At 40.2% G+C, this 14,233-nt stretch overlaps 2 protein-coding genes across 2 annotated transcripts in view; both read left to right on the top strand.

Moving 5' to 3' along the window:
- Positions 1–14,233, top strand: part of IFI35 (interferon induced protein 35) — a 721,240-nt gene that overhangs the window by 629,400 nt on the left and 77,607 nt on the right. The gene's annotated exons all lie outside the window — the stretch shown is intronic.
- Positions 43–13,519, top strand: RUNDC1 (RUN domain containing 1). The gene is made up of 5 exons (XM_075177420.1): positions 43–966; positions 5,146–5,304; positions 5,922–6,120; positions 9,211–9,294; positions 10,038–13,519. The coding sequence occupies exons 1-5, from the start codon at positions 559–561 to the stop codon at positions 10,901–10,903; spliced, it is 1,716 nt and encodes a 571-aa protein (XP_075033521.1). The 5' UTR covers positions 43–558; the 3' UTR covers positions 10,904–13,519.

The following is a 14,233-nucleotide window of genomic DNA, read 5'->3' as shown; positions in this document are numbered from 1 at the left end:
TCAGGTCGGCAGACGGTCGTGCACATCGGCCGACTGCAATCGTCTGTCGTTCGGATTGGACGAAAACATTGTGAGCGATTTAAGTCATGCATGATGTTAGTTCTGCAATGAGATCGGGATAGTCGACTGATAGAAGTTATTGATTACCATCAGAGTAATTGACAGCAACCTGTGTAGTGATGGGGTTCATGGTGACATGCATCCAATCATTTCCAGTATTTTAAGCACTTTCCATTCAGTAACTATTACATTTTACAACATACTGAATAAACCACGGACGTAACCATCGTGTCCAGCACATAAAATAACATAGGCGGTAAGTCCTAAATAAATGGTGATGATGATGATGACACTATATGCCGGGCGGGTTCCCTTTAAAGGGAGACCTGATGATGACGTAAGAGGCGCCGGCCGAAGCCCTCCAGGAAGTGGTTACGCGTGCACGGTCTCCATGGCAACAGACATCAGTCAGCGATCTGCGCTACTGCTGACGTCAGCAGCCAGCATTCCTCCCGTCTCCAATATGGCGGCGTAGACGACAGCCGGTGACAGATCGCCATGTCTGCCGACGAGATGTCCATGTCCGACGGGGAGCCCTTCACCAGGGAGCGGTGGGCTCCCGTTGGGGCAGTGGCGGAGGAAGCAGACGAGCAGGCCTTGATGCCGGAGCCTGGAATGAAGTCGGAAGTGGTTGTGTCCGGCGGCCGCCTGCGCTCCGGCACGGGGTCGGTGGAGATGGTGGAGAAGCTGCAGAGGTTGGAGGATGAACAGGACCTGCTCAACTCTTCCCTGCTCGCCCTCACCTCGCACTTCGCCCAGGTGCAGTTCCGGCTGAAGCAGATCGTGCGGGCAGAGGGCACCGAGAAGGAGAGGCTGCTGGCCGAGCTGGAAGACTTCGCCTTCAAGGGCTGCCCTCATGTGCAGGGAGCCCGTGGGCTGCAGGACCAGCAGGTGCTGGATGACTCGGTGAGTGCAGGTGCATGCCTGGGGGGATGAGGCACCGATGTATTACTGGAGTACCTGCCAATGTCAGAAACATGGAAGGCAGAGGGTGAATATTGGTGTCTGACAGAGAGTGGAGGCAGAGGGTAACTATTGGCACATACCTGGTATCTGACTGAGAGAGGGGAGGCAGAGGGTAACTATTGGCACATACCTGGTATCTGACAGAGAGGGGAGGCAGAGGGTAACTATTGGCACATACCTGGTATCTGACTGACAGAGGGGAGGCAGAGGGTAACTATTGGCACATACCTGGTATCTGACTGACAGAGGGGAGGCAGAGGGTAACTATTGGCACATACCTGGTATCTGATTGAGAGAGGGGAGGCAGAGGGTAACTATTGGCACATACCTGGTATCTGATTGAGAGAGGGGAGGCAGAGGGTAACTATTGGCACATACCTGGTATCTGATTGAGAGAGGGGAGGCAGAGGGTATCTGTTGGCACATACCTGGTATCTGACTGACAGAGGGGAGGCAGAGGGTAACTATTGGCACATACCTGGTATCTGACTGACAGAGGGGAGGCAGAGGGTAACTATTGGCACATACCTGGTATCTGATTGAGAGAGGGGAGGCAGAGGGTAACTATTGGCACATACCTGGTATCTGATTGAGAGAGGGGAGGCAGAGGGTAACTATTGGCACATACCTGGTATCTGATTGAGAGAGGGGAGGCAGAGGGTATCTGTTGGCACATACCTGGTATCTGAATGACAGAGGGGAGGCATGGGGCAACTATTGAAGTGTCCAACATATTGTTACTGTTGGAACATATTGTGAAATTAACTGAAAGCAGATGGGACTGTGACTGAAAGAGAAGAGATAGAAGAAACAGGTGGTTGTTGGCAAGAGTATAGTTAAACGATGGTTATAGGAGACAGACTGCTGGGCTGGGTTTTGCAGATGTATGGCCTCCTCTTTCCCACTAGAGAGGATATGGCTAGTTACAGAGGAGCGTGTCTGTGGCCTAACAAGCTCAGTCAGCCCTCCTATTGCTAGATATTTTAAATCCCTTTTTTGCAGCATTACCAGATTATTTAATTGTATTACTTCTTAAAGCTTATCTTAACCTCTCTATCTCTATACTGAAAACAAGTACAGCAAGTAGAGCTGTTTGGTTTGAGCAGCCGATTCTCTTCTAGTATCGCTGGGATCTGTTACTGCAGTCAGAAGATAACCATAGTAATCTTCTTCTGACCACGTATTCTATGCCCGATAATGAGTTTATATCAGATTGTTATGAGGTTGTTTTGGAACCACTCAATAAAGGGGGATGGGGGTATTATGCAGAACTGCATAATTTGGAGACAAAAGTAGATTTATGAGTTAATTGTACCATTTTTGCACTACTTTGAATGGCAAGTATTCTGTTGTGTATTTCCATACAGATAAGTTTGTGAATGGTGAGGTCATATATCGGTAAGGGTCTGTTTGCATTATATTACAGTTTAGACTGTAATATTTTCAGGACAGGACCTAATGCCTATTGTACTTATAATATCTATACTTGCTCTACTTTCCAATAGGTGTTTTGTGTAAAGTAATGAGTGCATATAAATTATTATGGTGTAGAGCAGTAAAAATACATTTAAACGTACACTTAAAATATAGGGTAAAAGGGTCCTCTTGCTAGATCTTATATTCTCAAAATAATGAGGAAATGTTGATTCTCATTATTTCCTGTGAGTTGAAGGGAAGCCCTGTGTTGTGATTAGTAGAAGAGCTTGATCATGGCAATACAAAGCAGCTGCTGCTGTTTCTGTGTTAAACAAATAACACACCCGGGTCCCTTTTATTAACATGCAAAACCAGTTCTACATGACCAGTAACGAAAGTTTTTTTTTCCCTTTCTCTTTAATGCTCACCTATGCAGGAATTGGTAAGTGTCAAGTGTAACTCTTGTTTATGTGGTATGTGCATATCAGTTTCTAGACATAAAAAGCAAAGCTATTGGTTACTATCTGTTTCTTCTTGAGCAACCTGGGATCACATTAGTCTGTTTTTTTTTTTAGGCACAATAATCTTTATTTATGTGTGTGTGTGTGTGTGTATGTATATGTGTGTGTGTGTATGTATGTATATATATATATATATATATATATATATATATGAAAAAGCATGTGCTATTTGTTTTATATTAAAGAACTAATAAACATTAAACAGCAAATATATTTGAAAAGGGGCTGCCAAATTGTACAACTGAAGGTTTCAAAAATCCAGCCTACTGCTTCGGACTGGGGATTAGTCCCACACATCAGACTAAAACAGAGAACAAATGAAAACCAGGAGCGTTAAGGGTGTAAGCATCACAAAACCACAATCAATTGATATTTACAATATGCAATAAAAGCAGATCAAAGAAGAATAGCTGAACAATAAAATCAGGATGTTCACTTAATCTCTGCTTGGTAATGTTATGGCTGCATCATTAAATCAGATATTGTTTATCAGGAAATAGAACATAAATTGGAAATTTAGCCACAAATAAATAGATGGTGAAATTGGAACTTATCAGTCTGTCCTACTTGGCAAGATTCCGTCCCAGAACCTTCATTCCTAACGATCCTAGGGAGACTTTCACTGGCTGGTTTATATGTTAAATACTGTGTATCACCGGTCAGAAAACTCTCACCCATGTCCTGTTAGTCAACAAAAAAAGTATCAGCATTTTGCTTTTCACATAGATTGTTACAAACTTCACTATAAAATAAAATGGTACTTCTGTCTGCAGGGTTACATTGTGTCAATGAATCAATAGTACAAACAAACTGTTTACAGTCAGTATACCACAGTCTTTTCCCTGCAGTTCTAAATAGTCCAGGGCCCCATTTTACAAGAACTTGATCCCTGTCGAGGAGTACTTCTATAAATCCATATGTCAACTCTGAACTTGAATTAAAATTACCTTCTGCATTTCTCCACAATATCTTTGAGTGGTTTCATCAGTGGTAGTGTGTGTACACTTTCCTTATTTAAATCCAAATTGGACAATTATGTACACCGTTTATTAATATATGCAGATGTCCTTCGTATAGAATATTAAAGCAGGTTCATTCTTCAATTAAATTTCTTTGTTATTTAACATTGGCAGCAGCATGCAAAATCCTGGGATATAATAGTATAATATTTAAATATCCCAAATGAATCACAAAATCACACATATATATTCACAACAGCTATCTCCAAATGAGATCAGTAAAGCTGGATACACATTATTGCATTTTACTTCAGATGCGATTTCTGTAACAATTTCACCAACGATTGAAATTCCTGATGATCATGCAGATTCATGTCTACATAGTTTAGCTTCAGATCTGTGATCTTCATCTCTCATAACCATCTGCTGAAAAGATTGTTACTCTGCACACACTACAGATATCTGCCTACGCTGCTAGTTGTGAGTGCATACGCACTTCCACATTTGCCCAACATCATTCCATCGTTTGTTATGATTTTTTAGGAAGTTTATAAAACCAAATCAACAGATGCAATGTGTTTTGCTACAATAAAATATGATCGTGGGAGCGTACGCACTCCAGCTCAATATCTGACCAAATGGTCATTTATCGTGTGATGTGCACGATAATTGTATAGATGTGTCCTAGTCTAACTATAGGTTTAATGATGGCAGAGAATAACAAACAGCAGTTTATATTAAAGGTTTAAACAAAACCTGTATTCTAGCCCCTTTTGCCTTCTGCTACTTATGCTGAAGGAGTTAATGTGTGTACTAGGACCTTATTCGGTACTTTACAATCTCCACTGGAACTGAATGAGCAGGAGCTATCTCTAGCCACTATAAGGGCTAGAATGGTGTAGTCCCCAGTTGTCAGCAGTGAAAACAGCACTTGATGGGGTTGCCGTGTAACCTATTTTATTTAAGCTACTCTGATGCCTGCTAAATCTGTCTCCCTCTCATATACACACAATAGCCATGGATAGGAAGATTGCAAAAAAAAATAGGCATTCCTTTAATAAATGTTTTGTACATTATATGAGAGATATTTGTTGCTGAAGTAGCCCACTTTAATAGATGTTCTTTTTGGTTTAAAAAATGTCTTGCTGTGTAGTTATTACGTTCCAGGATGTTCGAGCTGCAACCCTAGAAAATATTAAAAAAACGGTTTCTTTTTGTTACAGAGTGAATGGGAAAAAAGGGAGCGTATTGAGGCCCAGCGAAAAAAGCAGCGGGAACTCATTGTGCAGCTGAAGACACAACTGGATGACTTGGAGACATTCGCTTACCAAGAGGGCAATTATGATTCTCTGCCCCAATCCATCCTCATGGAGAGGCAGCGAGTAAGCAAATCTTCTTCATTAATGATGGAAAAAAATCTACTATGAGGTTCACTTCAAACTCTGATCGGCCTATATATGAAATAGGCACCATTTATATAAATAGCCATTTTTATTTCTGACGAGATATGCAAATAAAAGGTACTATACATGGGGGGGGGGGGGGGCGGGTTTAAATATTCTGCATCGGAATAAAAATCAATATTTCAATCTTTTGAAAAGCTTTGTGTCTTATCGCAGAGCAACAAAAGTAAGTCTGTCTACTCACATCTAAAAATTACAGAGAGAAGCAGATAAGAAAATGCAATCTATTTAGTACAAGTTGTAGAGGGGCTAATGCAAGCGAATACATTGTAAGCTTGTGATGGTGTAATGCCCTTATAATCCAAAATATTCATGTTGATGGTAGAATAGAAGTTCCATAGATTTTAGGTAAGGTGCTCCTGATTACAGAAATGTGTTCCAAGATAACCGACACAATTGGGATAGAGCTGTTATAGGAATTGGGATGGCAGGAGACAAGGGAGCAAGACGGGAAAGTGGGCGGAAAAATGGTTGAGAGAATTGCTGAACCATGACATCCATGTAGTGTATTTCACTAACTGTTCTCCCTTCCACAGGTCATCATAGATGAGTTGATTAAGAAACTGGATGTCAATTTAAACGAGGACATCGGCTGCTTGTCTCCTGAAGAGCTGCGTCAGAGAGTGGACGCTGCCATCGCACAGATTGTTAACCCAGCCCGAGTGAAAGAGCAGCTAGTGGATCAACTGAAAACCCAGATCAGAGACCTGGAGATGTTCATCAAATTCATTCAAGGTCAATTTGGGTCTTGTATTTCTTTACATCTTCATAAGAATAAACACTTCTTAAGAATAACTCTTGAAAACAGTGGGCCTAATTTGTAGTTGTACGCTCTTTTGCAGCCCGAATGCAGGTGTAAACCTATTGGGTTCACAATTGCGTTTTTAAGTATGTGCTTTGAGTTGTGGGTATTTTAAGGTATGTGCAATTCAAAATACAGCGTATGGATATTGCCGTGTCAGTCGTACGCTCAGAGTGTACATATATGTGGCTGGAGTAAAGGTATGTCACTCGTCATCAACCTGATGTTTATGACTGCTGTTGCGTCACTGTTTTACACTATAAAAGCAGGGGGACAAGAAGTGTGGCCTATCCCTACAAAACCGGTAACCACCACCAGCTTTTGGCCAGCATTGCTAAACCCAGTACTGGTTACTGCTTTTGCTGGGGTATCCCACAATCTCTGTACCGGAGACCAGCCCAGGCTATAGCACTGGGGGCACACCATTTATATTTAATTATTTTATTACATGGTAAATATTCATGCTAATCCTGCCTTCATAACCAGCAGCACATATATCTTGACACCAGGTCTTCAGGACTCTCAATAGATAGAGGCGTACTTGAAAATGTGGGCACATTTGGCCTAGTGGTTAGCACCTCTGCCTCACAGCACTGGAGTCATGAGTTCAATTCCCGACCATGGCCTTATCTGTGTGGAGTTTGTATGTTCTTCCCTGTGTTTGGGTGTGTTTCCTCCGGGTGCTCCGGTTTCCTCACACATTCCAAAAACATACAGGTAGGTTAATTGGCTGCTATCAAAATTGACACTAGTCTCTCCCTCTCTGTCTGTCTGTGTGTGAATGTGTGTCTATATTAGGGAATTTAGACTGTAAGCTCCAATGGGGCAGGGACTGATGTGAATGGGTTCTCTGTACAGCGCTGCGGAATTAGTGGCGCTATGTAAATAAATGATGATAGGTCACGTGTCTACTGTACTGAACTTGCATGTGCCTTCCCCCTATCCAGATGTAACGGGCTGCAAGTGCACCTTCCTTTAAATTCTAAATGCAGCCACATTTTTTTCGTGCAAGCACATGTTTACATGCTGCAATTAGTCCAACGCTAAATCAGGCCCACTATTGACCACTAAAACTTAACATCCCCCACAAACAATACAGGATTTTTTTTCTACAAACATTGTCTGCTACATATTCTGTTATAGAGTCCCTGTACCTAGCTAATCATTAGGAGCAGACATTTTGAGGACTGTTCCAGTAGTCATTAGAATGCAGACTATCCATTAAAGAACCAACGCTACATGAACATTGATGAAGATTCATAAGTACTGGTCATGTAGTGCCTCAGTATTATTTTGCTGCATTTTTCGTGAATATTTGGTGCAAACTAGAAAAAGTCTTCCTTTGCTGTGTGTATTTGACAGTTGCTGCTTGACTATAAACCTTCAACATATATATATATATATATTTATTGCTGATGGTGTATGAAATTCTAATGATTTTAATGTCATGCCATTTGTTTGTGACATCATGTAAAGTTTAAATTCAAATATCCTTGTTAAGCACAAAAGCCGGTGCCGCTACTACAGCGTAAGAGTTGAGCATTACTGTGGCTTCGTAGGCGTAGTCAAGATTGATATGTCACTAGGTGGATCTTTGTTGTGTATTCTACAGGGCAGCCCATATTTGTTTTAATATTTTATTTTGATAGTGTGTTCTGGTCACTGTGTAGCGTGAATCAACATAGTGGTGCATTATCTTTTAAACCTGATAAAATGGCAAATGACTGATTGTAATAAAAGGCCGGAAATAACCAGCGATAAAGTATAGAGAAGTAACGTAAGAAAAAAAAAAAAGTATGTCTAGTGTGTATAAAAAAATTAAATAAAACGTTTGCATATACCATTAATGAGAACCTTTTTCTGCATTTTCACTGTTGCAAGAAAAGCTCTTGTGAATTTATGAATAGAAAAATGTCCACTATTTAGTGCAAAATTGGCTTTGTTCTCACCATCCACCAAGTTTGCGAGTTGGGCAGAGTGACTACGTTCCTAGGAAAGCACATCTAGTTTTGCAGACCAGTGCAGAAACGTGACCACCCTTTACACAGATTTAGGGATGTTCCTTGCTCTTGCTCCACCATATCCATTCGAAAATGGATTACATTTTTCAGAGATGGTAGGTTCAGGTTTTGTCCTAGATTTTGAATCCCTTTGCTGCTATATATAAGTAATAGAGGACTTCCCTCTGGGTGCCCCCACTTATTTTGCATTGGGAGGTTGGTAGAAATGTGGTATCTAAAAGAGCTACAACACTTGTAGCTGCATGAATATTGTGGGGGATTTTATTGTTTAAATGGGCACCCTGCTTTTAAACACGGGGTCTATTTTTACTTTTTAACAATGTGTGGAGAGAGTGATCATGGCTACAAGAACACTTCCACCCCCTTCGTGATAAAAAACATTTCATATTTATTATTAGTATGTTGGACCTTGGGGATGATGTACAAGTTTTTCTGAGCCTGGGATAGGGATCTCAAGGCTCTGACAGAGGTCCACTGTTTCCATTAAATGTTAAATGCTTGTAGATGTCTTTTTACCCCTGTAAAATCACTAACAAAACAGAAATCTACATAAAATTTTGGTAACCTGTTAGTCAGACTTAAGTGGAAAGCTGACCCATGATGCATGGTAAGTTATATTTTTCAATACACTTCCTGGTTCTATAGAACATTGTCATAGCTCAGAGCTAATTTAGACCAACTTGATGTAAAATTTCCAAACATGACCAACTGGATTTCAGTCATTCTTGGCTGAAAATGCAGTAGGTTGGTTACAGCCCCAGGGTCATTCATCCCTGCAGTGCAGAACAGTTGCATCTTGAGTCCTCTTTATGCTTTTATTTTTAAATCTGGATAGAATCTTACTTATGCAATAAAGGATTACATGGGTACTTTTATTTTTAAAAACTAATGACTCCAAATACTGAATTTATTATATTGTATTTTGCACAGCTTACATTTTGACAACTTTAAAATCTGCTTTTGAATGAATGTTTAAAAGGGGATTTTTTTTTTCCTCAGTAGATGAAATTGGAAGCCCGGTAGAGAATCTAACCGGTGGAGCTGCCGGTTATGACCCAAAGTCTAGCTCAAGTGCACGGACTAACGGTAAGAATGTTTTTTAATTTGCCAAAATACTGGATTTGTTGGTCTTAATAATGCATTATGAGTATAACTAAAAGTCTAAATAATGTGGATTGATCTCTCCATCTCCGTTTTTTTTTAATCTGTTTGCAACATGAAATGACTTTCACTGGATTAAAAGAGAACTAATTTTATTAAATCTGCATTCTACACAGTTGCCTGTGTGTTTTGGCTCCATGGGAAACACTGAAATCCACAACCAGGTTTTCCCAATCTTTGGTGCATGCGCTTGCACAGCTGATGCTGACAAACACTTGCCCACGGCGCTGCAGACCTCTTCTGGAGACTGCAGAGAGAACATAGTAGCTGCAGGCTCACACATGCACCTTTTGCGTGGCTGAGAGCCAAAGCTGGGAAAACCTATGTGGGTTCCAGGTGCTTTCAGCAGGGCTTATTACTGAAGCCATGCATAACTGGGCTAGCATGGACAAGAGGGACATTGCTCTGTGCATGGGGAGGTTTTAGGTAAAAATATTTCATATTTGGGTTTATTGATTCTTTAATGCATAGATAAATTGGTAATTCAATTGTTCGTAAAGGCCCAAAGATATAGCATTATTTAAAATATGGCATTAACATAAACCTACTTACTGATCCCAAGTTATATAAATGTTTCCTAATTTGAGAATTTCAGTAAGATTTTGATTTTGTTCATTTTTCCATGTAAATACTGTTTTGCTTTGTTTTTTTTTATTCTTTCTAAACAGTGAGTCCAGAGCAGGCAAAGCAGATACGAGAGACCGGGCTGCATGTCTTACGTCGGGCCCTGGCTGTCCTGCAGATTTTTGCTGTGAGCCAGCTTGGCTGTGGTACAGGTCATTTGCCACAGAACTTCTGGAAGCAGGATGAAAGCAACAGAGACTTCACTCCACTGATTAAGAAGTTGGAGACCTCTGTGGAGAAGGTGAGACAGCTGGCACTGCGGCAGCAGCCTGAGGATCACGTGATCAGCTATGCTACTATGCAAGAGATTGCATTAGGAGGAAAAGATGACCTAACTGTGGCTGTCAGGAAAGAGCTGGCTGCTGCTATAAGAGATCTCTTGTCACATGGTCTTTATGCTACATCTCAAGGAATGAGTTTGGTTCTAGCACCCATCGCCTGCCTCATCCCAGTCTTCAGCACCTCTCCTCCCACTATTCACCCCTGGGAACTTTTTGTCAAGTACTACAGTGAGAAAAATGGAAAAGCATTTGTAGAGTCTCCTGCCCGTAAGCTGTCTCAATCCTTCTCTCTCCCTGTGTCGGGGAGTAGTAAAGTAACCCCGAAGCAGAGCCTCCTCTCCGCCATTCACACCGTCTTGACAGAACATGACCGTTTTAAGCGTGGTGCAGACTCAGAGTTCAAGGCGCTGGTCTGCATGGCACTGAATGAACAACGTCTAGTCTCCTGGCTAAACCTCATCTGCAAGTCAGGCTTGTTAATACAATCGCATTACCAGCCCTGGAGTTACATGGCAAGCAGCGGCTTTGAAAGTGCCCTGAACATTCTTAGTCGACTCAGCAATCTAAAGTTCAACCTCCCCGTTGACCTTGCTGTGCGGCAGCTGAAGAACATCAAGGATGCTTTTTGAGGCAACGTGCTGACTTTTAAGGCCCATATGAACATTTCACTGTAAGAAGTTCATCTGTCTGGATAATTGAACTACATAATTAAGTTTGTTATAAGAACTCTCCTGAAAAGGTGAGAGTTGGGGCGTCTAGATCCAAGTGCTCCTACAGTTTTTAGGGGACCTTTTCCAGGGCACCAAGCACAATTACCAGTTCTTTTTAAATGATGTAAGCACAATGACATGTTTAAGAGCATCGAATAATGACTATTTATTTAGATGTATATTTAAAATTACTATATAAATGACTGTTGGAGAATATGTTCACAGTTCAAAGGGTCTGTAATGACTCTTGACAATACTGCCATTATTAGACATAAGTGTACTGTACATTATGCACTTAAATACCCTTCCCCCTGGATAGACATGGTCTATGAATAATATAGATACATATTATGGAAATAAAGAAGATTCATATGAACTGTTTTACTGAAAACTACACAAGTTCATGTGTAATATAGTTTTGGTGACAATGAACTGTATTTACATTGTCTTCTCCAGCACAGGTCCATTAGAAGAGCTAGTGTGTAGTAATTTAGGTATCCATAGATATATCTATATAAGACTAAACCTCTCCATTACAAGTGCAGTGACCTCTAAGAATATCAAACATGGGTATTCTCAGAGGTATGAATATACCCAAAATATTAGGAGCAAGACACCAGCAGACAGAATTCCACCTGCGGACAGCTGATCTTATATAATTGGGGATCATCAGTGTAGGGTTGGTATTCTGCGCTCTAACCTTGCTCTCTTCCCTTATGGAGATATCTATACAGTGATATACTAAACAGAGCCCACTTGTGACTTTTTAAACATGTCACTGTTCTTAATACACTGTGATGTAAGGAGAGACTGGTAATATAGTTGTTCTTTCTTTCTCTATAAATGTCAATGTTATAACATAAGAAATATGAATAAACTTGTACACCAAAGACATATACATGTATATCCAAAGTTCCCAGATATGGTTTACTGACAAAACTACTATTGTACTAAAGCAAGCTTGGCCATGTCCCTGGACCGGGCCACATATATTTTTACAAGAGGGGATAATCTGTCAGTCTCGTGTGACTTCCATGACCTTCCAAACCAGGGAGGAAATCACAGTTTAAATAAATGTGTTCAGCTCTGTTGTAAAACCTACATTTTTTTTTTTAATGTACATTTGTGTGGTCATTCATATGTATTCATTAATGTTTAACATTAGCTGTATATGTGATTTAATAGAGTGTATATTTGTTACTTGGGCTATTAGCGGTTTATTATAAGAACGTACCACCTTTAATAGACTTTAAATTGGAGTGCTGAAATTCAAAAGAATGCTGAGCAGATTTTGTATGCAGAAGGTTTTGTTTAATAATTTACAGCTTTACAAGTACAGAGAAGAAACCATTCCATTACACGCTAAGAGCACACACAAACACAGATGTTTATTTGGAAGAGAAATTAAGTCCACTTCAAACTACAAAGTCATGTATACTGGACACTTGGCCATGCATCTTTTACCCTGCGTTAGAACCCTTACTCAGTGGTGCTGTGTTAAACACCAGTGACTCCGCATGTATAACACCTTTGGCCACTAAGTGTAAAGTGTTGTAATTGTTGATTTGTAAGGTGCCACAGTGGTCCTCGGCATGGAAGTGGAACAGGCAGCATCATAAAAATATGCTCCCGACAGCAAGTACAAATGCTAGTGGGTATGGGGTAATTGGAACCAATGGGTATAATTCTCATACCTATTTGAATGCTTTTTCTAGTGTTAAAATAAGGCTAGTAAAAGAAGATATTTTGATGACTGTGGGTATGCGGTCTTTTATTCTACATCCAATATCTGTTTTTCTTTTTTTAAATATAATTGGACAATTTTTGTGTATCGGAACAATGCATGAAGTCATGAGCTGGGTTGGTTGGATGACTAGCCAGTGACCTGATCTCAAACCCGCTCTTGCTACTCTGCCAGTTTCAGTGAAACCTATGCTGCATGTGTAGATTCTAACACAAGTTACATGAAATCTTCACAGTGGTCCACAGAAAATATAAAAAAAAGGATCAGTTACATTAATCTTATTTTTAGTAGATTTTTTTTTAGCAGAGTGTACCATATATAACTAGAAAAACAAACCTTTTCAAAACTGTTACTTCTACTTCTAGTAGCCAACATTGGCTACTACCCATAACTGTGCTAATGTAATAACATGGTGCCAGGAGCAATAGTGTACTGCAACCCATGGCAATTGGTGATATACTGTTGTCTGTATAGTGTAGTCAGACTAATGACAGCTAATCGCTGATCGCTGTGGGTTACAGCACAGATATTCTGTGTGCCCTACTTTATTATACCTCCAAATGTCATGTGACCATTAACTACGGCTATAACCATTGTGAAAAGATCTGAGCACCTAAAATATGGTGTATGCTTAGTAACGTGAAATCCTTCTTTATATCGCAATGTTGTACATGAAAATTTGTTTCTGACACTATATATTTTGTTTTCTGTATAAAATGTTTATATTTATGTAGATATGGTGAAAGTAGTAGTTTCATGGAAAATAAAATGCTGCTAGTTTTCAAATTGAACTTGATATTTTATTTTTATTTTTACAATAAACTTGTTTCATTTAGCAAAACTCTTAAAGGGTAATTGAATTGCCTGTGATGAAGAAATTAAGAGGCGGTGCGTAATATTAAAAATGAAGTAGCTGCATAGCACCTTCAGCGATCATGGCATGATTAATTACCCAAGTAGAATCAGTGCAAGACATCTTCATTATTACCTTTACAGAAACCATCACTTTTCTGGGTTCAAACCACTCTTTCCATTTGCTCACTGGAGGCCACTCAGTGTCATTGTGAAGTGTATGTGGCTTCTCTACTAAGTCACAGTGGTTCCACTAGCTGAAATCACAATGATTTCGTTGTATGGAAGCTATGCAATTTCATTTAATGAATTATGGAGGCTTCAACTCTGGGCCATGCTGGAGTCAAATGGGAAATACATCTGCCCGGAGTGAGTGCGTTGTGTATATGCCATGGGTGATTGTTGTATTGTGTGTCTGCAAAACAGAAATTGTGCTGATGGTTTTATTTGTTCGGTCTATGTATTTGTGGAGTATGACAAGCAAAATGTTTCTTGCATTACTGTCACACAGGAACACTTTATATTCTATATGGCTCTTTACTGTGTAGATCCCAAACAAATCTGTCTTTAAAACGCAAACCGCACAGCTATATACCAAAGGACGCTGCCTATGTAACATGATGACACGGGTTTGGGATGAAATTCCGGTGGTG

The sequence above is a fragment of the Mixophyes fleayi genome, chromosome 6 (genome assembly GCF_038048845.1).
Source record: "Mixophyes fleayi isolate aMixFle1 chromosome 6, aMixFle1.hap1, whole genome shotgun sequence".
In the NCBI taxonomy this organism is placed as follows: domain Eukaryota; kingdom Metazoa; phylum Chordata; class Amphibia; order Anura; family Limnodynastidae; genus Mixophyes; species Mixophyes fleayi.
The sequence above is the reverse complement of the archived record's forward strand: the minus strand, read 5'-3'. Positions and strand labels throughout refer to the sequence as shown.

Excerpts from the sequence above, each read along its gene's own strand:
- RUNDC1 (XM_075177420.1), top strand. The coding sequence starts at position 559 with ATGTCTGCCGACGAGATGTCCATGTCCGACGGGGAGCCCTTCACCAGG. Across the intron at positions 967-5,145 it reads AGCAGGTGCTGGATGACTCG|AGTGAATGGGAAAAAAGGGA; the intron begins GTGAGTGCAGGT and ends TTTTTGTTACAG. Across the intron at positions 9,295-10,037 it reads CTCAAGTGCACGGACTAACG|TGAGTCCAGAGCAGGCAAAG; the intron begins GTAAGAATGTTT and ends CTTTCTAAACAG.